Source organism: Lissotriton vulgaris, chromosome 9 (genome assembly GCF_964263255.1).
Source record: "Lissotriton vulgaris chromosome 9, aLisVul1.2, whole genome shotgun sequence".
In the NCBI taxonomy this organism is placed as follows: Eukaryota; Metazoa; Chordata; class Amphibia; order Caudata; family Salamandridae; genus Lissotriton; species Lissotriton vulgaris.
In genome coordinates this window covers 150975465-150998867 of record NC_141697.1, presented here as the reverse complement: position 1 = coordinate 150998867, position 23403 = coordinate 150975465, and the positions used below count along the sequence as shown (strand labels likewise).

Below are 23403 nucleotides of genomic sequence, written 5' to 3'. Positions count from 1 at the left end.
ATTGTCCACAACAACACTTATGCCAGATGCCACTTGGTGGTGCTGTTTGTATAATTTAGAGATGAGCAGAATAGCAATTGTCTATTTATTCAGCATACATTAAAAAACAACTAACACCTACTGCCAAAGCCAATGCTATGGCTTTGGAGGCCTGGAATAGTCTGAACAGTCACACGTGTAGCAGTGTGCTAGTTAGTAGTTGTGTAGGTACAGGCAGTGGCACTGGGTGGTGCAAGCTGCAGAGGTCTCCTTACTAGAACCCTGGCACTTATTGTTTTACAAATGAAGCACTGATTCCAGTGGTAAACTCTGAGACCCCCATATATCACAAATATGTATAGGCCTTTAGCAGCAATGGGGCTGCCTGGCCTGAAGGCATTACACCCCTGCCACCCTTTCTAGGGGATTTTACCTGTACATGTGGGCACGCGCTGAAGCTTTTGATGCTCACATGTTGAAAGACGAATGCCCCCCACACCCTATTAAGCCTTACTGTACATAAATTAGACCCCTAAATAGGGGTTGTTTTTCCCTTTTTGCTGGGGCTTTTGATATTACCCAAGTGCAGTGGACAGAACCTATATTTGGTCCAATATCTGACTGCGGTGTGAGTGGAAGGAAGCTCTTCCATGTAACGTGTCTCTCTCCACTAAGGGCATGCACGCAGATTCACCAGAACTCCAGAGGCAGCGGAAGTGACATTACTCATACTTTGGATTCACATGGTTGACCCCTTGACTTGGGCTTTAAGTGCTGCGAAAAAAGTCTGTGTGTTGAGGCCTCTAAAGGCGGTGTGGCATATGTAATTAAGGCTATCGCTTGAACATGTAAACCAACTTTCTGTGATTTCCTTAGTGCGCCTCCCGGACAGTATTTTGGTCCCTCGCTGAGCTTTCTGTTATTGCATCTGGAAATATAACACAACAACTGACAGTCACCAAAAAACAGGCAGGACTATTGGCTTTGTCAGTGGTTGTTATCTGTTTAAGATAAAGGAGTGGCATCAATGATTTTGTGGTAAATAATATTGAAATTGTTTCAATTCTGAAATCGAGACTGAATTAAACATTAGAGGCCAGAAGTATGGGTAGTGGGCTTCAGAGTGTCCCCAGTCACTCCTGTAATGACCAAGGGCCTGAGAGAGGAACTTTTGTGCCACGAGGCTTCGTCTCCCTGCCTCAATGTTTTCTTTAAACGTCCTATAGCACACACGTGCCAGAAACATGGCTGTGCAATGCACGTCAATGCACATCACTTATTGTTAGTTTTTGGTGACAAAACCATTTAATGATCGATGTGACCGAAATGCTGGCTCGTGACAGGAGGAACAGAGATGCAAACAGTGCGCTTGTTAACTGCTGTGCTCACTCCTAATGGTCATCACAAAGGGGGTGCAACCGGGGCCAATTTTTTTCCAAGTTTTTACATACCTTGAAATTGGCGCAAGGGCATCAAAGCTACTTTACATGAGCACCAGATTGCACAAAATCAGATTAATATTTTTTAAGGCACAGGTAGATTACGCTATTTGCCCAGAAAACAGGTTGAGACCAACCTGGTACTCTAACCTGGTGCCTTCCAAGGTCGGTACCTCTAGAATTTAAGCCACATCCCCTGCCCAGACTCGCCTGAAGCACCACATTATCCAGGGAACGCGTTCTCGTGTTATATATATTTACTTAATAAAGCAGACCTGACGTTCTCGTAACCTTGCGTGACCGCTAGATGGCGTCAAGTCCTGTCTTTTCCCCCTACCAAACACCAAACAATCAGGGGATGATGATGATACTACAGCTGTGGCCGACTGCAGATCAGTAAGTGTCTGGAGGCGCGCCTCTGAAGGGCAGAGCATTTCACAGGTAACTGAGGCGAGATGTATGCACAAAACAGTGAGCCCTTTTAACTCGATGGGTGTCATTTCATGAGATGGTTGCTTGCATGTAGTGCCACACGCAGGAAGCCACCCAATGACCCAACCGGTCTTCAGGCATGTGAGGCTTCCAGTGACGTGAATAAAGGGAGCATCACCTCCAGCTGGGGTCTTTTCCTGGCCTTGCGACCTTTTATTGATGTGCTCTGTAGCGTTTTGGGGCCACCTTGCGGAGTAGGGACGTGCTGAGCGGGCCGGACACTACAGTTGTACTGCACAGATCCTGTTTGTTACTGACCGAAACGGAGCCACAAGTGGGCGGAAAGCTTCCTTATTCCGCGAAAGAAACAGACGCATCTCAGTTGTGAAAGCCCCACCTAGTTTCAAACTGAGAAGATACTAAAACATGTGACTTCCAGTAAGAGGGTGTGCAGATGAGAGAGAAACCTAGACAGGGTTTCGGATCCAACTGCTACTAAAAAACGTTCACGTCCTGTATGTAGCATTGGAATGGAAGTTACTTCCGTGCCTAGATTTATTTTGTTTCCCCAGGCTAACTAACATCTTTAACTAAAACAAGGCGACAGTACGATATTGTGTTAGATCTACGTGGAGCAACAGCGCCACTCAGCGGTTAAAGGTAAAGATATCACGAATGCAATGCTGCGGTTCATAGAGAACGGTGAACAGTAAAGGAGTTGGTGGCGGAAAGGAAACCTACGGCGCCGGTTTATACTTCTTTGAGGGGACGAAGATACAATGTTAATAGGACTTTTGGTTAATCTGGTGTGCAAAATGACTCACATCTGTCATTTCAAGGAAAGGGGAATGGTCAGGTCCGCTTTCTTAGAGATCTCCTACTCAGAATGACTCAAGATTTTCTATGACGTGTGCAGCAAGTCGTTTTCAGACCAGTGGGTTCGGGATGTAGTGATGTTCGGATATTGAATATTTCCCAGTCTTCCAGAGGATCTGTTTCAGTGTACTCCTGCCCATTCGATTCCACCACATGAGTGAGCATTGATTAAAATAATCCAGGAGCTCCTAAACAAAGTGACAATCGCTCCTCCAGAAAAGATGTCTTTAAGTTGTTTCTTGTTAGACCTGACATACTTGGTGGGGTCTTCCCCCAAAGTTTTTGCCTTCACCGTCCTGTTTTATGAAATTAATTTTAGTTGACTTTTAAGACTCTGTGCACTTTACCACTGCTAACCAGTGCTAAAATGCTTGTGCAGTCTCCCTTAAACTTGGCAAAATTAGCTTACACCTTATTGGCACAATCAATATACTTATAGATCCTTAGTAAAGGGTACTACATATACTCAGTGCATGTAATTTAAATACTATTGTTGGGGCTGCAGGACTCATTTTGCCACCCACTATAGTAGCCCTTTAAAACATGTCTCAGGCCTGCCCTTGCAGCCTGTAGTGCAGTTTTAGCTGCTAATCCGTCCTAGCAAAATAAACCTTTCCTTTTGAATACAATTAAGTCACCACTCAGGTAGGATCTAAAGAGCCCATACAGCAGGGTGTATTGTATTTAAAAAACAATAAATATGTTTTTAGGTTTTACATGCCCTGGTAGTGGACTGGTAAATGTGTTTTTCACTACTGTAAGGCCTACCTCTTCCATTGGATAACATTGAGTTACCTTATTACATGTAAAAAGTGCTAACTTTTGATTGGGTGCAGGTAGAAGTATCATAAGTGGACTAAAATGAATTATAATTTAAAATCCCCTTTAATGGTAAAGTCGGATTTTAGGTATCAATTTGAAACATTCTATTTTCAGAAAGCTGTCATTTTCGTACCCTAAAATGTCTGAGGCATTCTAAAAAAATCCAGCTGCCTTGGCCTTTTATATGCTTCCCATTAGGTATAGCCCTTCTTTTCTTCATATTTGCATCAGGATTTGTTTTTTTCAGTTTCCTATCCATCTCCTTTCTTCACAAAGAGGCTCTTTTATATTCCCTCGAGTCGCATAGGGCCCTGACAATTTATGGAGCCAGGGCAGCCTCATTTTGAAAGGCTGATGCATTTTTTGTAACCTTTGGTCCTGTCAAGGCAGGGGGTGTGCCCTGTTTATCTACCCTGAGCCATTGGCAAAGCTATCATCTATACTACTATAATAAAGCAGAAACTTTCAGGCTTTGAGGCGGGTAAACTCGGGAACCACTGTGCCAATCTACACACCCGATACACCGTTGAAATCGGCAGGGTGTGTAGATGGTTATAGGCTACATAAATTAAAAAAATAAACATTATTTAAAATTTTAGATTAAAAAAAAAAGTAGTCCCTCAAAAGTAGCGCCGGCGCGACGCGCGTGGTCACGTTAGGAGCATGGGGAGGAGCTGCGTCCGAGGAGCGGCGGACATGGCGCGGGGGAGGAGCGGTGACGTCGGGAGCAGAGGAGCGGCGGCAGAGGAGGAGCGGCGGACATGGCGCAGGGGAGGAGCGGTGGTGCGAGCGGACAGGCGGGAGCAGCGCCGGCGGAGGTAAGGGCACTCATGTAGGGGCAGGCAGGGGACGGGACAGGCCGGGCGGGGGAAGGGACGGGCCGGGCGGGGGACGGGACGGGCCGTCGAAGCCTGAGGACAAGAAAGAGGACGCAAACGGTGCACTACAAATGTCAGACAAATGGTGCATTACAGGAGAAAAAGGAGGAAAAAGTGACGTGTAGCCAGAGGGTTTTAACCTGCGTCCCTTGGGTGGAGCGGAGGGAAGGAGGTGGATAACATGTGCACGAGGAAAAAGTGACGTGTGCAGGTTACAAAAGTGGGGCAGGCGGGGGCCCTGAAGCAAAGTAAATTACAGGAGGAAAAAGTGACGTCTGCAGGTTACAAAAGCGGGGCGGGAGGGGGTCCTGAAGCCTAATTGCTCCCGGGCAACGTCGGGACGGGCTGCTAGTTATCTTATAAAGGGTCAGGGGAAGTTCTTTCTGGTCTAGTCCAAGCATGTTCAGCCTGGGGAGTATTCACCTCATGGACAGCATTTTAAAGAGCATAAATAAGGGACAGTAGTCTTGCTTCCAGTTGGTCTTTCCCTTACACTTTCATATTGCATTATCGCCTCTAGGCTAGATGTGGGTTTTCTTCTGAGGTTTGCTGCTTATTTTCTGGACTCAGCTAAGGTGTAAGGTAGGTAAACATTAGCCTTACTTTATGTGTGCTGGGTATCACAGAATTGCAGTCTCAGAAATGTTTAATTTCTGGTCACCTTTGGTTAATTTTGCTTGGGTACTTTCTAAGACTCTATCAAAAAAGATGGACGAGGCAGAAATTAACCATTTACTTCTGCTATTCTTCATTACTCTGAGCCCTAATCTTCTTCTTCACAGTCCTAGGTGCCCCCCTCCACAAATCCTACTGGAGGGGAGACAACCACTTGGTATTATGGTTGGAAGGGAATATGCTGGCTTCTTCCTTTTCTGGCTGGAAGGCGTTAGTAGGTTATGTTTTAGCTGAGATTGGTACCCTGGGTCAGTGAACGGGTGCAGCTGCTCTCAAATTTCCAATTGCAACAATGAAGACTAGGACTTAAGAGTGATGAAGGATCCTGGCCATGTGTTTTTGTTTTAGTTTCTAAAAGAGTAAGGCGCTGGTGCATAAATAAGATTTCATGTAAAATCCCAAGTATTATTTTAGAAAGAACATTCTGCCTCTTATTCAGAAATTGTTTAGGAATAGTTTAGTCAGGCCTAAAATACCTTTGAAGTAATTTCTTCTATTTTCTTTTTTATTTATAGATATTGGAGAAGCACACTGCAAATAATATACAGTCCCCGCTTGGTGCCTGAAAAATCATCACATCATATTTTTCAGCAGATTACAAGAAGAAATGTAGGCTTTTAAAAAAGAGACGGTTTTAAAGCTTTTTTCTAGAATTTGTAAAGGTGAGTTTAATTTTTTATTTCAAAGGGAAGGGGAGCCTGATGGATCCCAAACTCCCTTCTGCCATAATTTTTCAGTGTGAATTTTAGTAGAACAAACAAGGTGATTACAAGATCTAAGGTTTCTCGAGGAGATACATTTAGAATATTTAGCATTCATGTAGCTGCTACTTTAAGCTTCTGTTTCAAACGAGAAAAGGTCACCATTGTGTGTTTTTCTCAACCATTTTTACTGGCTTGACATAAAAATGCCAGCTAGGCTGGTAAAATACTGGGCAGGTGGCAACTCTACCCAATGATGACATCCAACAACTTCACAGTGTTTTAGAATAATCGACCACTGTCTGTACCCTCTTCTAGTTTATCCTGAAAATCTACTTTGGAATTGAATTTTCATTGGCAAACTAAAGTCCCAGCACCTCCTCTGGATTTCAAAAGACACCACTGACTTACTATTTGCGATTGTCCAAATCCTATGCACAGCAGACCCACAACTGATTTGCAGATCAGTTAAATTTCTGGACAGTTTTGTGAAAAAACGAGGCCTATTGTCATAGGCCCGACCTTCATCTTGACTTAAGAACTCAGTTATTAAAGACAATCCTGTGCTCCGAACACGTTTACTGAAATTCACGACAGACTCTCGGTCACACAGATTTTATACTTTCTTCTCTTTTATCGTAGCACTAAAAGCTTGTTTTTACTATTGTGAAATACTATACATTGTAATGGTTTTAATTAAGCAAACAATAAAGAATTACTTACTTACTTAAGACTTACTATTTGGCGTTGGGTTAGGCACTATATGTGACTTAGTTTGTACCATGGACATCGGATTTGTGGGACTATGTCTGAGGGAAGTGGTTAAGCAAGGCTTAAATTAACACATGCTCCAAAGTACACTTGTGAAGTTCTACACTACAATAGGTTATATGCTGTAAAAGTAGTAGGACATTAATGTACTTCAGAGGTTCTGTACCAAAATGGTATAGAAAGTGAGTGCACCAGAAAGATTCCATGAGGTAAAGGTATTAGAAAATAATACACCGGAGAATATTCACACTACACGCAGCTCTGTGTTGTAAGTATTTAGGAAACTAGCGCTTAGTAGAGGGTTCACTGAATAAACAAATGCAGCAGAGTCATTTCATAATATTATTAAACACAAGTGCACCAGAGGTTTCACATCATAATGTTGCAGGAAAGGAGCATGCCTGGAAGGTTCTACAGCATAACGTTATAGGAGACAAGCCCTCTTGAGAGGTTCTATAACATGGTAATTTAATGAATGAGCAGAATGCCCAAAATCCTGTAGATTCCGTCAGGTTTGGAAAGTACAGCGTTCCCCTCACCTGTGGACGAAGTGATTGTCCTCAAGGTATTTGCTGCCACACGCAATGTCTCGCGCCATGTTCAGCAGGTCCATCATGTTCAGACTAGACGGCTGGTGCTGTGTATCAGAGATATAAAGATACAAGAGAGAACATGTGATGAGGTGGCGGTGAGCAGGGTAAAACCATGAAGCGTGGGGTAAACAAATGGAGAGACACAGCATTGAGGTTTGGATAGCAGTATGCAAACCTGTGCTTAATTAGTTTACACATTATGTCCACGTTTGTGCACCAACACACAATGCTTCTGAGCATGGCATTATTTGCAGCGCGTTTAGTGTTACTATATTAACAACTGGTCAAACTAATGCCATCCTCTAAGAAACTTTGTGATGGCTTCAATATGTAAGATGCAAGTCACTTTTACAACATAGGATTTTTTTCTTAATCTTGTCTTTGCTTCTGTATGGCCCAGATGCCAGGGTGCCCAACTGCTCAAGCCGAGGCCCGAGAACAGGCGGAGCTGGTGTGCGGAGCAGGAACCACACCTGGATGGATAGGGCAGGCTAATGTGGATCCTAAGCCACAGGAGGATAAGGCAGAAGGTGTCCTCTTGGACCTCGGATGTGCATGGTTATTTATTCTGAGTTGGTCAAGGTTTGGGTGCATGAGGCAGAACTGAAAATCATGTATTAGCGATACGTGATACATTTAGTTTTATTGAAATCTTTATTTAAATTTCAGTACCTGATGTTCTTGGAGCTAGAGTACAGAGTCATCAAAGAGATCTTTAAAAACAATCTACACAGACTACCAGAGGCAGGCAGAGATCTTCTGAGGGGTAAAATTAGAGCATTTACCAATAATCCCTTAACTGTTGGCTCGACAGCGCCACATACGTAAGGCACATACCTTCTGTAATTGTTTCACCATACACCACATATTACGCCGGAGTAGGCTGGGTGTTTATCCTTTATAAAAATCTGGCACAATACATTTATTTTTTTGATCAAGACAATTCTCTGCCAACATGAGGGACACTGTGACAAATAAACAAATAATTTTAAGAGTTATTGACTCAAAACGGAACCATAACTACGGGAATATCGGCGGGGACAGGCTTGTAGTATTAGGGTATAATCTAAGACCCAATACATACGCCTTCCCAAGCATACGTGAATCACCTCTATGATACCAAATAAATAACAAGCATCAGTGTTCTTAAAATGTTTTTGAACGTATAGACTGACAATTTGAATGCAAAGAGGAATGTTCAATTGGCATTCCACCACCTATGGTATAGGAGATACGCCACCGGTATCCTACAGTATATACTGCATCAAAATCAATTGTGTTTTTGTGATTATCTATTGTTGCACTTTTATCTTACAGGAACGACGAGTCAGGTGTAAACCATAAGTTATGTTTTCACCCGAAAGAATAAAAAAAGAGAGAGAATTTCTCCACCACTCAGCACACCTTAGTGTGTGTTCTTTCACAACATTCCAAAGCCTGAAAACTTTGGGTGTTTCACTCATGGTCCAGAAGAAAACCTCCTACTAATTGTTTTCTTTTGGATGAAACATGTAGATCCATTTTTAGGATCCAGGCGATCAATTACTTCTCTCAGATATCCGCAGTTCCTCTCTTTTAGTCCTGCCACAGGACCCCATTATTAAAAGTACTCCTGACAAGGAGAGGGATCCTGTAGACAGTTTTAGCTCACCACTGTCACAATCTGTCACTAACAAAAACCAGCTCCGCTGTAATCAGGCATCGAAGCCCACCTTGAATGCACTCAGCATCCTAGGTGGGAACCTAGAATATAGGTTTTGCTCACACAAATGTTTTTTGAATGCAGTAAACCTTTCTTGAGCCCATTATTTTTGTTGTATAAAATTAGGATAAGTGATACATTAACTCTTTCCGTGCTGATGACGGAACCGCTCCGTCATCAGCCGCCACGCTGTGCTGATGACGGAGTGGTTCCGTCATGGCCCGCCCGACGCGCCTGCGCGGCGCGTATTCCGCGCCTGCGCTGGGCGTTCTATTGAGCAGGCTGGGCCATGACGGAACCGCTTCGTCATCAGCACAGCTCAACCGCGGCTGGTGACGGAGCGGTTCCGCCACCAGCATGTGCGCGCCGCGCGCCCCCCCGCCCCCTTAGCGCTGCGGCGGAATAGCCGCTGCAGCGAAGGTGTTAAGTTATATGGAAACCTTTATTTGAATTTCAGTGCAGAATATTCTAGGAGCTAGAGTAGTCATCAAAGAGCTCTTTAAAAACAATCTACACAGACTACCAGAGGCAGGCAGAGATCTTCTGAGGGGTAAAAGTATCATCATTTTCAAGATTCCTTTACTGTTGACTCGTCCACCTCTACAGGCTACAGTATGAAAGGACACCGCTGTTGTTTGTCTATGGTGGCCCTGGGCGTATTATGCTGTTTGCTTTGCAGACGACACAATGGCATCAGTTTCATGTGATGACTGTTCCTTTATTAAATAATCCAGGTCAGTTTAAGTGCTGGATGACCGTACGCAAATCTAACCTGCTTTAAGGGTGAAGTAAAGAATAATGAAATGCACTGTGTATTCTAAATGCCCTGCCATGTACACTAAAGTGGAACTGCGGAATGCAGGGGCATCATGTCACTCCTGAGCATTCACCTTCAAGGATCCACTCATATAGGAAGGGGTAAAAATCTCAAAATCATGAAACTGGAGTTCGCAATCCGAGTTCGCTGGTCCGTGACTCTCACTCTTTCTTTGTTTACCCCATTATCATTGGCAAAACATTTTGTTGTTCTGACTAATGGGAAGAGCATACATTTTCCATGGCCACCTCTCAATGTCTAAACATACAAACGTGGAAGGACCTGCCTTCTGATCTGTGGATGGTGCATTTCGCTCATGGGTAAAGCCATTATCATGCTACACCTATGAACCATATGTACTTGCCCCAAAAGAGATGAAAGATCTCAGCTTACCATGCGAGGGCGATTCTGCCGCAGGAAGCTCTTCATGTCTCCACCAGCCATGAGCTCCAGTAGAATAAAGCGTGGAAGGGTCTGTAGACTCACGCCAACGCAGCGTACAATGTTCTGGTGACTGAATGTACTGCCAACAACAAGACACCAAAAAACAGATTACATTAAATAAAAAATTAAAACATGGATCCAAATGAGCAGCTTGGGTCATGAGGTGAGCGAGCAAGCCCAGTCAAAGAACTTGCAGCCGCGGTCGGCAGTATGAGTTCCTACAGGGCGGTGACGTGGGGAGGGGCAGGGTGGGGGGTAGTAATGTATGGATTACGGAGTTTAACAGGTAAGTAAACATATAAATAAGTAAAACGAATTTCGTTGCGCGCACTGCATCGCATTTGGTGATACAGTGCGCAAAACAAAATTTGCTTTATTTATTTATATGTTTACTTACCTGTTAAACTCCGTAATCCATACATTACTACCCCCCATCCTGCCCCTCCCCCTCCCCACGTCACCGCCCTGCAGGAACTCCTACTGCCGACTACGGCTGAGAACTTCTACTGCATGCACACTGTATAAGTGTATGTCGCCGGGCGGTAAACCCAGAAGATTCAATTCTGAACATGAGGATGCAGCAGTGCAATTGTTCTTTAATGCTATCCTGACAATAAACAATTTCTTCCCTGAAATTGAGTTAACTTAGTGACTGTAAGTATTATTGAAGGTCATGGGCACATGGTTAGAAGCTTCCAATGGGCTTCGTCAGTGGCGTAGCGGGGGGGGGGGTACGCCCCAGGTGGCTCCAGTTTCCGGGGTGTCGGCCTCCCCCTCCCCCTCCCTTACCTGCGACTGTCTGGTGGCAAACTCAGGAAATACCAGCATCATCATCGTGGGCGGCAGAAGCAGGGACTGCCCTGGGTGGCACAGGGCATAGGTACGCCACTTGGCTTCTAGTCACCTCTTCCAATAGGACCCTCTATGCCAGTAATAAACCCCCCCTGCCAAGTGCAGTGTCATTTATGCACTAAAGTCTGGTACTTTCTTTTGTAACATATCACTTGTCTGTTGTGACTTACTTCTTCCAATTAAAGACAAGGCATTGCAAGAATGGCAAGCAGGCTAAAACAGAACATAATAATTAAAAATAGATCTTCTAGTTGAACTTATAAAGGACTGGTTCTACTGGATATGTGAATTTTTTTATCGGTTATGGGTCTACATTGAGCTGAATTATGATTTTATTGCGAAAAAGTTGTGTGCTTCCACTGAAAAGAGTGCTTGAATTACACTGTTTTGCCCTGCGACAAACCTTAGGACGAGTTTGTTATGGTGAGGCCAATGATCATGGCCATAGGCCTGATCTGTTTATTACAATATATTGTGATAAAGGCAGTAGATGTGATATATTTATAGTGAAAAACATATGTTCTCCTTTTAAGGGTGGATTGTTATTACTCTTTAAGAAGGCATAAAAGGATTTTGTTCTATAGAATCTCAAAGATTGCTGTAGTAGGCAAAGGTTTTGGTGTTGGTAAACCTCGTGCCAAAATGAGGGATATAGAAGATTTGCTCTGTGAGAATCATTGTTAGACCCTCTTAGGAGAGATATTATTTTGGGTATCCCACTGAAAGTTTATACATCTCTGTAAATGTGTGACTCTCTGCCTGATTGTTGCCATGTAGTAGAGGTTACACTAAAAACAGTAGTCCTGAGTTGGTTATGGTAACAACCACAATTAGTGCACTTGGTCAAGTTATGTCCAATGCCAGCCATCTTGTTGAGCTTGTAGTAGGTAATGTATATTTGTTGCACCCAGGAAGGCAGAAATGTGTAATTACCTGATGATCAATGCCTCCATTAAGAAGTCCATCTCATCTTGTTCTGAGCTGATTTCAGGCAATGTCTACGCAAAGCATAGAAGGAAACAAAAAACAGCAAAGTATTAAAATGAAAAGCATGCCAATCGATATGATGCTAGACATATTAAAAACACAAGTGAATTACATGTTCTGAAGCCCCAAGCGAGAGACAGACAGTAATTTATTTTACTTACTATGCTTTGCCTGGTGCATTGGTTTTATTATTCCATGATGCACCGTGTACATGCAAATTCAAACAATACAACACAATACAATACCACACATCACAGTACAATACAATACAACACAACACAACACAACACAACATAATATCACACCACATAATAAAGCATTACAAGTTCTCTGGGTCCTGGACCAATCTGTGATTACCGGAAAGTATTTGAAGTAGGTGTTCTCATTTACCAGGATTAACAACTCAGTAGATTTTAGCCCAGGTAGCTTAGAATTCACAATACATTCCATATCCACCATCCAATGAGAAAAGAGGTCCCTGTGAAGTGCACGATGATGGTTTTAGGGTGACAGTGGGCTAGCTGGTAAAGTCAAAGAGTCTCTGAGTGCAGTTGACACTGAGATCCTTTCATCGGTGTCAGGTGACACTGGAGAGAGTTCAGTGTTGACAACTTCAGGGCCCAATTGATCTCCAAAGTCAAAGACTTGCACCCCAAAGTACCCCCCTGAGGGTGTCAAACTGTATTTTGAAATTGGCTGGTTGCAGTCTAAATTTTAATTTAGCAAAGTACCCACAGGACCTTGGCTTTTCGACTACTGGTTCCACCAGTATGGACAGGGGGATTTGGATTTAGAACCACATTCCAACACCTTTCATACATGGCACAGGTCTAGAGTTCTAGCAGCTTGAAGGATGGGTCAAACACTTCTGAAATTAGTGCTACTTTGCACAGAATATGGAACACTACCCTGCGGCCTTAGGTGAAAAGGAAAAACTTCAGGATCCTTTTTTGGCTGGAAAGACGCAGGTAGGGCATGGGATGGTCTGGAACAGTGTAGACTCACTACATTGGGATTTCCTGGAATGAGGTCTACAAGTCCTAAACCATCTGATGAAAAGATTTTGTCATTTGAGATGGCTGCAATGTCTTTGTGTCCCAAGGTGGCACACATCCTTTAATGCCCTGCACATAGGTTTTAGCTTGTTTGACTTTACTCTTTTTGCTCCTATTGTGGGGCCTATTCCTCTTGAATCCGGGCAATACAGTGTCCTCTTCTTCCAGGGCAGGTTATGGCAGCAGGGCTTCCAGAATCCGAGTCCTGGTCTTAAGGAAAACAGTAACATGAGAAATTCTGTTCCAGGCAAATATCATTCTGCGGTGGTGCACTGTTCTCCGTCTTGGCGGACAGATAAAGTTCAAGTTTCTCACTCACTGTTACAGAATTTATCCTGCTTTGCGCCTACTGGAGGTTAGTCAGGGCCAGACAGAGGTCGAGCTTTATTAACTATGGATGTCCAACTCAATAAAGACAAGGTGTCTGTTTGTAGGATTTCTTCCAAGGCAGTTTTGAGATGGAGGGAATCACCCACAGTCAGTCCAGGACTCTTGCTTGGCAGGTGGCATCACTGAGGGAAAGGAGGGCTCAGATACTGCTGCAGGGCAGAGTTTCTGGTCTGGCAGAACGAAAATGTAGATTTTCCTCCCTAATCAAAATGAAATGAAAAGTGAGTTTTCTATAGCGCAACTGCCACTCCTATCGGAGTCTCCTGGCACTGTAAGTGACAAGGATCAGCTATATAGAGCAAGACCTAAAATCTCTAGACAGCAGGCATCGGATATTCCAAAGATCCACGTCTTTAATTCTTTCCTGAACTGCCCCTCCTGTTCAATTACTCTAAGTTCCTTTGGCATACAATTTCAGGCCTTTGCTTCCAGAACAGTGGCTGATCTTCTGCCTCTGGTAACTAGTTTGAATACCAGCACCTTGAGCAAGCTTGCCGTGCTTGACCTCAGTGTTCTTACAGTGGTATAAGGCCTAAATCTTACTGAAAGATATGTTGGACCCAGGTGACGATGTGCTCTAAATGTCGTCAGTAAGAGTTTGAACAGAATTCTTTTATGGACTGGGAGCCAATGAAGGGTCTTCAATGCAGCCGAAGCTGACTCCCCACGTGGCAGTCCTAGGACCAGTCTGGCTGCAGCGTGCTGGACTACCTGTAGTCTCCTCGGGATGATTTTGTTAATTCCTGCAAGGAGACTATTACAATAGTCCGGCCGCGATAATATAAGAGCCACCGCCACTGTCTTCAGTGGGATCAGATAAAAAAACTTTCTCAAGGTTTTTAAAAGTCCAAAACAGGTCCCAGTTATTTTCAAAACCTGGAGTTTAAATGAGAGGGCATAATCGAACCACACGCCTAGATTTTTTGCAACTTCCACCGTTGATGGAGGGGCTGTGGTATCATCTGGCCCCCAGACATCTGCCCATATAAGGGATAAGACCCCAGGGATAGAACACGCAGGTGATCAAGAGCACAACATGGACAAAGACATCATGAGGGTAAGCGCCATTATGTGTAGTGTTCTCTTTGTTCTCAGTGTGAATAGGATGGCATTCACCTGTGCACAGACTGTCAATCACACAACATATATATGACATTACTCATTTACTCTGTCAAACATATACATGTGTGCAAGGAGGTAATTAAACTAGTTGTGAGTGATTGTATGGAGTTTACAGTCTCCACACTAGGATTACAGGTAAAAAGGATAATCAAATAGCACATAGTAACTAGAAGTATCCTCCTTGCAAGGATTGAGGGGCACATGACCAGCCTTGACAAGGATTGTGGGTAATCTTCCTAACCAGCATTGCCTTTTGCACCAATGTTCAATGTCATACACATGTAGAGGACTTTACTGTGCTCACAGATTGTCTAGTGCACTGGGGCAGGAATCACAGGGCATGCCAGCAGAATGGGACTGGAGCAAGGTAGAATAGCATTTTTTTGCAGTGCCAAGACTTTTGTTGCTACTGACACAATCTATAGGCATACCCTATAACCCTTTAAGACCCTCACACATCACACTGTAAAAACATTTCCTCGACAACTTTACAACAACATTTTGCTCTATGAAATTTGCAGTAGGTGAGAGTTATGGAAGAGGCCTTTACCGAAGTTCTTTTGTAAGTCTGTGTTTTGGCAACGCAGCTGTCAATCAGACATACTGCTAACAATACACATAAAGTGGGTGCAGGGTTCACCCCTTTCAGCTATTGGCACTCTTTGGCCCGCTTACTTCAGCCACTGACTTGAGTCTTTGCCAATCACATTTTAGTCCAGTCCTGGGATTCATCTCTCACCCAGTGCTATTAGCTGTTTGGATGCATCCTTCCGCTTCCACTGGATTGAAATGAACTAGGTGATGGATTACTTTACAATTATAGCTATGTCTGTCCACCTGGTGCTCCCCTCCTATATTTCTCACTGTAATGGGGTACTTCTCCATGCCTTAGAGCATTAACCTCAAACCTATTGGCTTTACCAATGCTTGCTTAATTTTCTGCATAAATATGCTGTGGATGTGCAGATCTTCAGACCTGCTCCAGCACGATGGATTGTACTATAAACCAAGTCACAGGGTATTAAGGCCACAGTCATTCAGTACTTGGCAAATCCTGTTGGTTGCATATCAGCAACACAGGTACAATGTTTGTGTTTGAGGACTGTCACACTGGGAGCTGGTAAATATCACCAAACGTCCTGCGCACAATCGACCAAATAGCTGACAGAACTTCATGTCAGCTCCTGGACTGAATATGTATTTGATGGTAATGTTGGTGCTTAATGTAATTACATTTTGATGTGTATTGTTTCTTTATTTTGCACTCTATGTGGTCATCAGACCATGCATAACATTTTTTATTTGGAACTCTTATCATTTGTTTTTACTCTTTTGAAATGTCATTACATTCACTGTCTTTACACATACATTTTAAATGGTAGCACTTATTCCAGAAATGTCATACTTCTATATCTAACAAAATGTGCCTGTATTACTATCATATCCAAGGGATGTATTACACAAGATAAAGTACCTCCAAATTAAGGACCACCAAAGGAGCAATTTCCCATGTCTAACCGGGTTGGAAGCTTCTTGAAATACCAGAAAAAATGTAATCCTTTAGGTATAATTATAGTTTTTTAATCATATGTGTCACTTGGGGGTTTACGATTCTACGCATAGGAAGGACGTGCCCTACAACGTTCATTTCTGCTGCTGCAAATCTACACCTATAGAAAATAAAGATGTACTCAGTAAGTAAGTTGGCTGAGATTGCCTTTCAGATCTGATGTTGAATTAATCAGGAGGAGTGAATGAAAAATATTTACAACGCCTGTCATGCATTGAGGCCAGCAAAGCATAAGAGAGAAAGAATACTGACCTTGATAGCCACCTGAAGAGGGTTGGGGTCCCCTCCAATTCCTACCACTGTACCCTCATATACCTCTCCAAAGGCACCATGTCCAAGAGCCCTGGTGAGAAATGGAACCACATGCCAGTTATAGGTTCAGTATTTCTGGTAGTTTGTTTAGGCACAATAAGAAAAAAATGTTTCGACTTACTCAGGAGTTGACCCAACTTACATTACGGGACACATTCACACATCATTGACTTCACAAAATACGGTCTGCACATTAACAAGGATATGGTTTTAAGGGCACCTTTCAGAACAATACTAAAACTGATCTATAAGAGCTCGTGCAACATAATCTACATATCACAGACTAGGACCCTCTCAAAATACAAACACCAGTCTGACATTGTTCACAAATAATTATTTGAGATTTGAGAAACAAAAAAAATCATAAGGCCTGTGTAAGGGTCAATTTAAAAAGTGGGCAAAACAATTTCAATGTACGTTATATCAGGGACTTCATCATAATGGTAAGGGGCGATGGCAGGTGATGTCAAATCTGTGTCTTCTTTGAGTTCAGTTGGGCACCTTGGGCGTCTTTCCTCCCACTGCCACACTCTTGGTCGACAGCTTCTAATTCACAATGCCTTGGTGGGTGAGCATCTTACTTACTTGAGAAGTGAGATGTTCTTCCGAGGGATCTCCTTCAGCTCGCTCAAGGTAGCGGCCTTCCCGGCAAAGCAGTAGTTAGGGTTATAGTCCGTCATGATGGTGGAGGTTCGGATTTTGCTCAGTTTGTACTCAGAGCTTTGCAGTCGCACACGAACTCCCTCCAGCTGTTGTTTCTTGCGGTGATAAACTAGGGGTGAGCGATTGATCAAGGGAAAGGAAAAAAACAAATAAGGTGAAAAATACATATGTCAAGGGCTTCACAGAACTGTGACTAGTGGATGCTTACGGCGTACATACTAGGACATCCAATAATTCTTACCGATAGCTAGACCACCAGTGGTGAAGATCACGCCAAGAATGACTGTCGCAGTGACCACTGACAGAATGAGGGGGATGGGGAAGTGCCCGTCAGCATCTGGTTCTTCATGGACAAAGGGAAAAACACAAGTGTAACTCTAAATAAGCAAATCAAAAGATCTCACTTGCATATTTCCTAAGCATCCCAAAGGTCAGTGCTGGAGCAGCAGACTGGAGAATTGAAAATAAAAGAAAAACTCTGGCAGTCCTCATGTCCAGCAAAAAATATGCCATCCTTCTGTATCAATCCCTACCTAAACAATTGTAATGTTACATGTTAGAAAAAGACATCCACAGCGGTGTGTGGTAGAAAATACATGTTCTCTCTTAACATTTTATACCCCCCCCCCCCCTTAGCTTTTCATCAAGTGCCTGCGGCTAAGAATTAAGGCACACGTAGGTGTGCATACATAGATTTTCACAGAAAACAATGTTTTGGGGTAAAAAGTTGCACATGCGCAATTGCATGCACCTTTATTCCTGCAAGAATTAACCTGAGAGATAGCTACAGGAGGTGGGCTGCCATGTTTCCTCCTCTTCCAAAAGTCAAACTTAAAGAATTGTTTCACACACTCGAAACTGATGTCATTGTGCTCTTTAAATAGGTGGGAGTTTGTGCACTAACGTTTTGCTTTGCCGACTTTAAACAGATTACAAACTCACATAGGTTTAGCAGGAATCTGACCAGAAGTCCTTGGAGTTCCACCCACCTGGGAGCAGCTGTTACACAGCCCAGGTGTGTTTTCGCTCTTCCTGTCACTGAGTTTAATCGTAGCGCTTACCATGAAGAACTGAATGTTCAGTTCCCTCATATTGTATTGTAATTGCATTTCTATAGTGCCTACTACACCGGACAAAGTGTTGCTGTGCTTTATACCAGGAAGCAGGCTGCACTGGGACCCGTTGTTAGTCATTAATCCAGTGGTAATTGGTAACTGTTAGTTTTTGGGGTTAGTCTTGTACTCTTAAAGAAACCATTAAATGCATTTGCTCCAGTTTCTCTGTGGTAGATTAATTTGATAGGAATTAGATGTGAAAATTAGTGAGAACTGTGTGAGTTCATGCTGGCCCACCTCTCAGCTCAATGCTGAGCCCACCTCTCAGTTCAGTGCTGAGCCCACCTCTCAGTTCAGTGCTGAGCCCACCTCTCATTTCAATGCTGAGCCCACCTCTCAGTTCAATGCCGAGCCCACCTCTCAGTTCAGTGCTGACCCCACCTCTCAGTTCAGTGCCAAGCCCGCCTCTCAGTTCAGTGCTGAGCCCACCTCTCAGTTCAATGCTAAGCCACCACTCAGTTCAGTGCTGAGCCCACCTCTCAGTTCAATGCCGAGCCCACCTCTCAGTTCAATGCTGAGCCCACCTCTCAGTTCAATGCCGAGCCCACCTCTCAGTTCAATGCCGAGCCCACCTCTCAGCTTGGTGCTGAGCCCACCTCTCAGTTCAGTGCCGAGCCCACCTCTCAGTTCAATGCTGAGCCACCACTCAGTTCAGTGCTGAGCCCACCTCTCAGTTCAATGCCGAGCCCACCTCTCAGCTTGGTGCTGAGCCCACCTCTCAGTTCAGTGCTGAGCCCACCTCTCAGTTTGATGCTGAGCCACCACTCAGTTCAGTGCTGAGCCCGCCTCTCAGTTCAGTGCTGAGCCCACCTCTCAGTTCAGTGCTGAGCCCACCTCTCAGTTCAGTGCTGAGCCCACCTCTCAGTTCAGTGCCGAGCCCACCTCTCAGTTCAATGCTGAGCCCGCCTCTCAGTTCAGTGCTGAGCCCACCTCTCAGTTCAGTGCTGAGCCCGCCTCTCAGTTCAGTGCTGAGCCCACCTCTCAGTTCAGTGCTGAGCCCACCTCTCAGTTCAATGCCGAGCCCGCCTCTCAGTTCAGTGCTGAGCCCGCCTCTCAGTTCAGTGCTGAGCCCGCCTCTCAGCTCAGTGCTGAGCCCACGTCTCAAATCAGTGCTGAGCCCACCTCTCAGTTCAATGCTGATCCCACCCCTCAGTTCAATGCTGAGCCCACCTCTCAGTTCAGTGCTGAGCCCACCTCTCAGTTCAATGCTGATCCCACCTCTCAGTTCAGTGCTGAGCCCACCTCTCAGTTCAGTGCCAAGCCCGCCTCTCAGTTCAGTGCTGAGCCCACCTCTCAGTTCAATGCTAAGCCACCACTCAGTTCAGTGCTGAGCCCACCTCTCAGTTTGATGCTGAGCCACCACTCAGTTCAGTGCTGAGCCCGCCTCTCAGTTCAGTGCTGAGCCCACCTCTCAGTTCAGTGCTGAGCCCGCCTCTCAGTTCAGTGCTGAGCCCACCTCTCAGTTCAGTGCTGAGCCCGCCTCTCAGTTCAGTGCTGAGCCCGCCTCTCAGCTCAGTGCTGAGCCCACGTCTCAAATCAGTGCTGAGCCCACCTCTCAGTTCAATGCTGATCCCACCCCTCAGTTCAATGCTGAGCCCACCTCTCAGTTCAGTGCTGAGCCCACCTCTCAGTTCAGTGCTATGTCCACCTCCCAGTTCAATGCTGAGCCCACCTCTCAGCTCGATGCTGAGTCCACCTCTCAGTTCTGTGCTCAGCCCACCTCTCAGTTCAGTGCTCAGCCCACCTCTCAGTTCAGTGCTATGTCCACCTCTCAGTTCAATGCTGTGACCTCAATCACCCCTCGGCACTTACTTCTCAAAGCAACATTGATAACCCAAAAAAACAGAAGTCAGGATAACAACAAGGTTTGTTAAAGGAAGAGGAGATTTGTGAGCTTTCACATTACACCCACAGACAAACTCTAAAAAGTACTGAAAAAATGACCAACAGAATCGGTCCTGCTGTGTTTTCCTCATAAGAAGTTGATCTGAGTTATCCTAAAAGAGGTTCTGCTGTGTGTGGTAGTGGTAAAGCGCCTCCCAAAACATGTGGCGTGGAGTCTGAGGTAAGAGGAAGTGAGTCTTGGGCTGTTAAGACTTTTTTGGGGGATACTTTTCTGATTATCAAGCATTAAAAATCATCCGATTGCTGAAACAATGTATTTGTTCAATGGCGGTCCATTATTGTGTGATGTGTTAGGATGCACAAGCAGAGAACACATATGCACGAACCCTTGCTCAAATAGACAATACACAGGAAGGCACATACACATATATGGCCACGCATGCAGACTAAGCTGGATAACTGAATGGATCAATCAACATGTGGATGTCTATATGGATGAATAGGACATTGGACACCTTGATGTATGTTCAGGTGCATGCCCCACGCATTCTTTTGTATGAATCTGCTGGTATTTGGTATAGTGCAAGCCTAGCTGTGTCACAATGGAGTGCTATAAAGCAGAAAGGAATAAACACGTTTGCATTTCACATTAGATTACACATATATACAATTACATTAGATTTCATACATATTTGCGATTTTTGGTACAAGGAGTTGCCCTACTCTGTTTTAGATCCTACCCCCTCCCCTCAAGCCCCCCCCCCAGGTTCCCTGGTCCCCGAGACTGTCATTAGACCATCTTTATAAATCAACCCAATGGAATAATAAAGATTTCTTTTTTTTGTTCATGGCATGTTAGCAAGATCAACTATCAAGGCATTCAACTTTTTGGGAGGGAGTGAAAACGGGCCTTCGATGGTGCTAGAAAGCCCTGCATTGATGATAAGGAGGCAGAGAGAGCGGAGACTGTGACCTTGAAAATTAGTTTATATGGTCAGGTCTATTGACCATGGAAGAGAAAGTTTATCAGCATTTGATCATATCTATTTAAGCATGGACTCCCTCATCAAAGCCAGACCTGTTGATATTGCCACTGCTTGTTTTAATAGGGCCCAATCATATATCTTGAGTACTCTGTTTCAAACTTCATCGTCCTTTAACTCCTTTTTTCCCCTTCTGCCTTTTATAATTTTGCAGGTGAGCTATGATCACCCATTTATTGGACGTCTTCATGTCCTCGCAGGTGGAGGTAACATTATTTTTAGCCTCGTTCAAAGTTATGGGGAAGGGGGTGGGGGTTTCCTGTTTCTGGACACCTTTACCCCATGTGACTTATCTGTCTTCCTCGTAAGAGACGAAGAGAGTTAGAACCCTCTATCGCGCAACTGGGAGATCCTTGGTGAGGTTTAAAGAGTTTGCGAAGAGTAAAGGGTTTTGTCAATCAGTAGTAAGTGGGAGACTTTATTTCTTGTTTGGTGTTTATGTGGTTTTGTAAATTTGAGGTCTGTGGTGACATTTATACTTGTATTACCTTTTGTTTTGCCTTTGTGCTGGAACAAACTGGATTGACATCATCCTGTCACTGCAACACAACATGAACATTGAGCACATAGGAGCCAGTAGGTGTTCTGGTTACAAAGGTGGTCTCGTACCTGTGCAGCTGACGTTGTCGCTCGCCAGCACCTCCCCAGACCTGCAGATGCACCTGACGAGCTTGGTCCGAAAGTTGCGCTCGCAGTGTCCCGACAGGCAGTGGTTGCAGTTCAGGGCCAATTCAATCAGCACCTCCCCATGGCTCTCCATGACTGGGAAAACCAAAGCCACAATACAGGAAGCACTCATTTAATACCTGCATAAGTAACGTGAATATTAATGCATTGATGTAACTAGTCTACCACTGCTTCCCATCGGAGCCGCCTCAGGAGGGGGCGGCAAGGGCTGTTTGCTCCAGGCCTCATTCTTTGCAGGGTCTCGTGCTGTTAATCATACATGTATTCATATGTCAGGTCCACCTAGCATTTGTGAATTATTTATAAGGTACAGCTACCTCAAATGTGTTCCAAGGCACTGTTTTAGTCTGGACTAAGTCCTCGTGCCACCAGAAGACACACGAGGGGCCCTGCATGATGTTGGTGACCCCGGCCCCATAAACATGCCTGCCAGGCTTGCTTCCAATACTGGTTTGAGCAAAACTCTCTGGTTTTCAGCTTCACTGGGCAGTCACTGGACAGCTGTACCCCATAAAGGGTTACACTGGGCAACACTGTAGACAATTGTCATGACTTGGCTTGACTCATGCATTTTGGACCCAAATATGCCAGATGTTGTGGCAGTCTGGTGGTGCAGCCAAACCTTGTCTCTGGGAATAATGCACTTCTTATGACTACCCTTATCTAAATGTATACATTTATCTCTATGTCAATGAGGCATGTATCATTTCAAGCTTCAGTATACATTGTAGGTCGAATGGCTGCTGCACACACTTCTACCGCCCAATGCACACAGTAGTGTGCCCACTTGCACCTGTTGCAAACCTCTGATGACATCTCGTTTACCCACCTTTCGAGCCTTTTGCTTTCCCTGTCTCCTGTATTCCTCTTACCAAATGCATATGCATTTTCAACATGGCTGCTCCTCTCAAAACACAAAACACTTGAACTTGCTCCTGGGCACGCACACAATGCATACATACAAGCAGGGTCTCAGTAGTTCCTTGACTATCTAAGTATTATGAGATCCTACAAAATCCTATGACTCAAGCCCTGCTCCTTGTGTACGCCCACATCCGTCTTTGTTAGTACGCACTCCCATCACACATACACTCACACACATACATGCACACAGAGATCCACACACAAAGGCACAATCACATTCCGCTGTAATAATGTTCATTAACTAGTGATGTCCAATGTTGCGTTACAGCACATCACATTGTGCACATTTGCACTCCCAGCGCTACCCTAGCACAGTACTGCTCTTGCACACGACTCCTCTAACACAGGAATGCTCTAGGCCAGGACCGCACCGACACAGAACAGAGGGCTACTCACGCAAAGGGTATCTCTTGCACAGGACTAGCGCGTGACCATGCTAGCACTGGGCTGATTTAACACAAGACTGCTCTAGCACAGGACTGCACATGCACAGTATTTCTACTGCTCAAATACATGAATACTCTTGCACAGGGCTTCTATCACACAGGGCTGCTTTTGCATAGGACTGCTCTCGCACAGAACTGATCTCACAGGACTGCTCTCACACAGGACTGCTCCAACACAGGACATCTCTAGCACAGGACTGCTCTAATACAGGACCATTCTTGCAGAGGACTGCTATAAAACAGTACTACTCTTGCACAGGAAC

The 23403-nt window shown here is 44.5% G+C and overlaps 1 protein-coding gene across 1 annotated transcript in view; it reads right to left on the bottom strand.

Annotated features, from left to right (window-relative positions):
- Positions 1 to 23403, bottom strand: part of LTK (leukocyte receptor tyrosine kinase) — a 655467-nt gene that overhangs the window by 31136 nt on the left and 600928 nt on the right. The window contains exons 17-23 of the mRNA XM_086937237.1: positions 21693 to 21845; positions 17322 to 17423; positions 17003 to 17189; positions 16358 to 16448; positions 11915 to 11979; positions 10079 to 10208; positions 7113 to 7210 (exon numbers count right to left, since the gene is read on the bottom strand). Of these exons, the coding sequence (XP_086793363.1) occupies positions 7113 to 7210; positions 10079 to 10208; positions 11915 to 11979; positions 16358 to 16448; positions 17003 to 17189; positions 17322 to 17423; positions 21693 to 21845 (826 nt within the window). The remainder of the gene's footprint in view (positions 1 to 7112; positions 7211 to 10078; positions 10209 to 11914; positions 11980 to 16357; positions 16449 to 17002; positions 17190 to 17321; positions 17424 to 21692; positions 21846 to 23403) is intronic.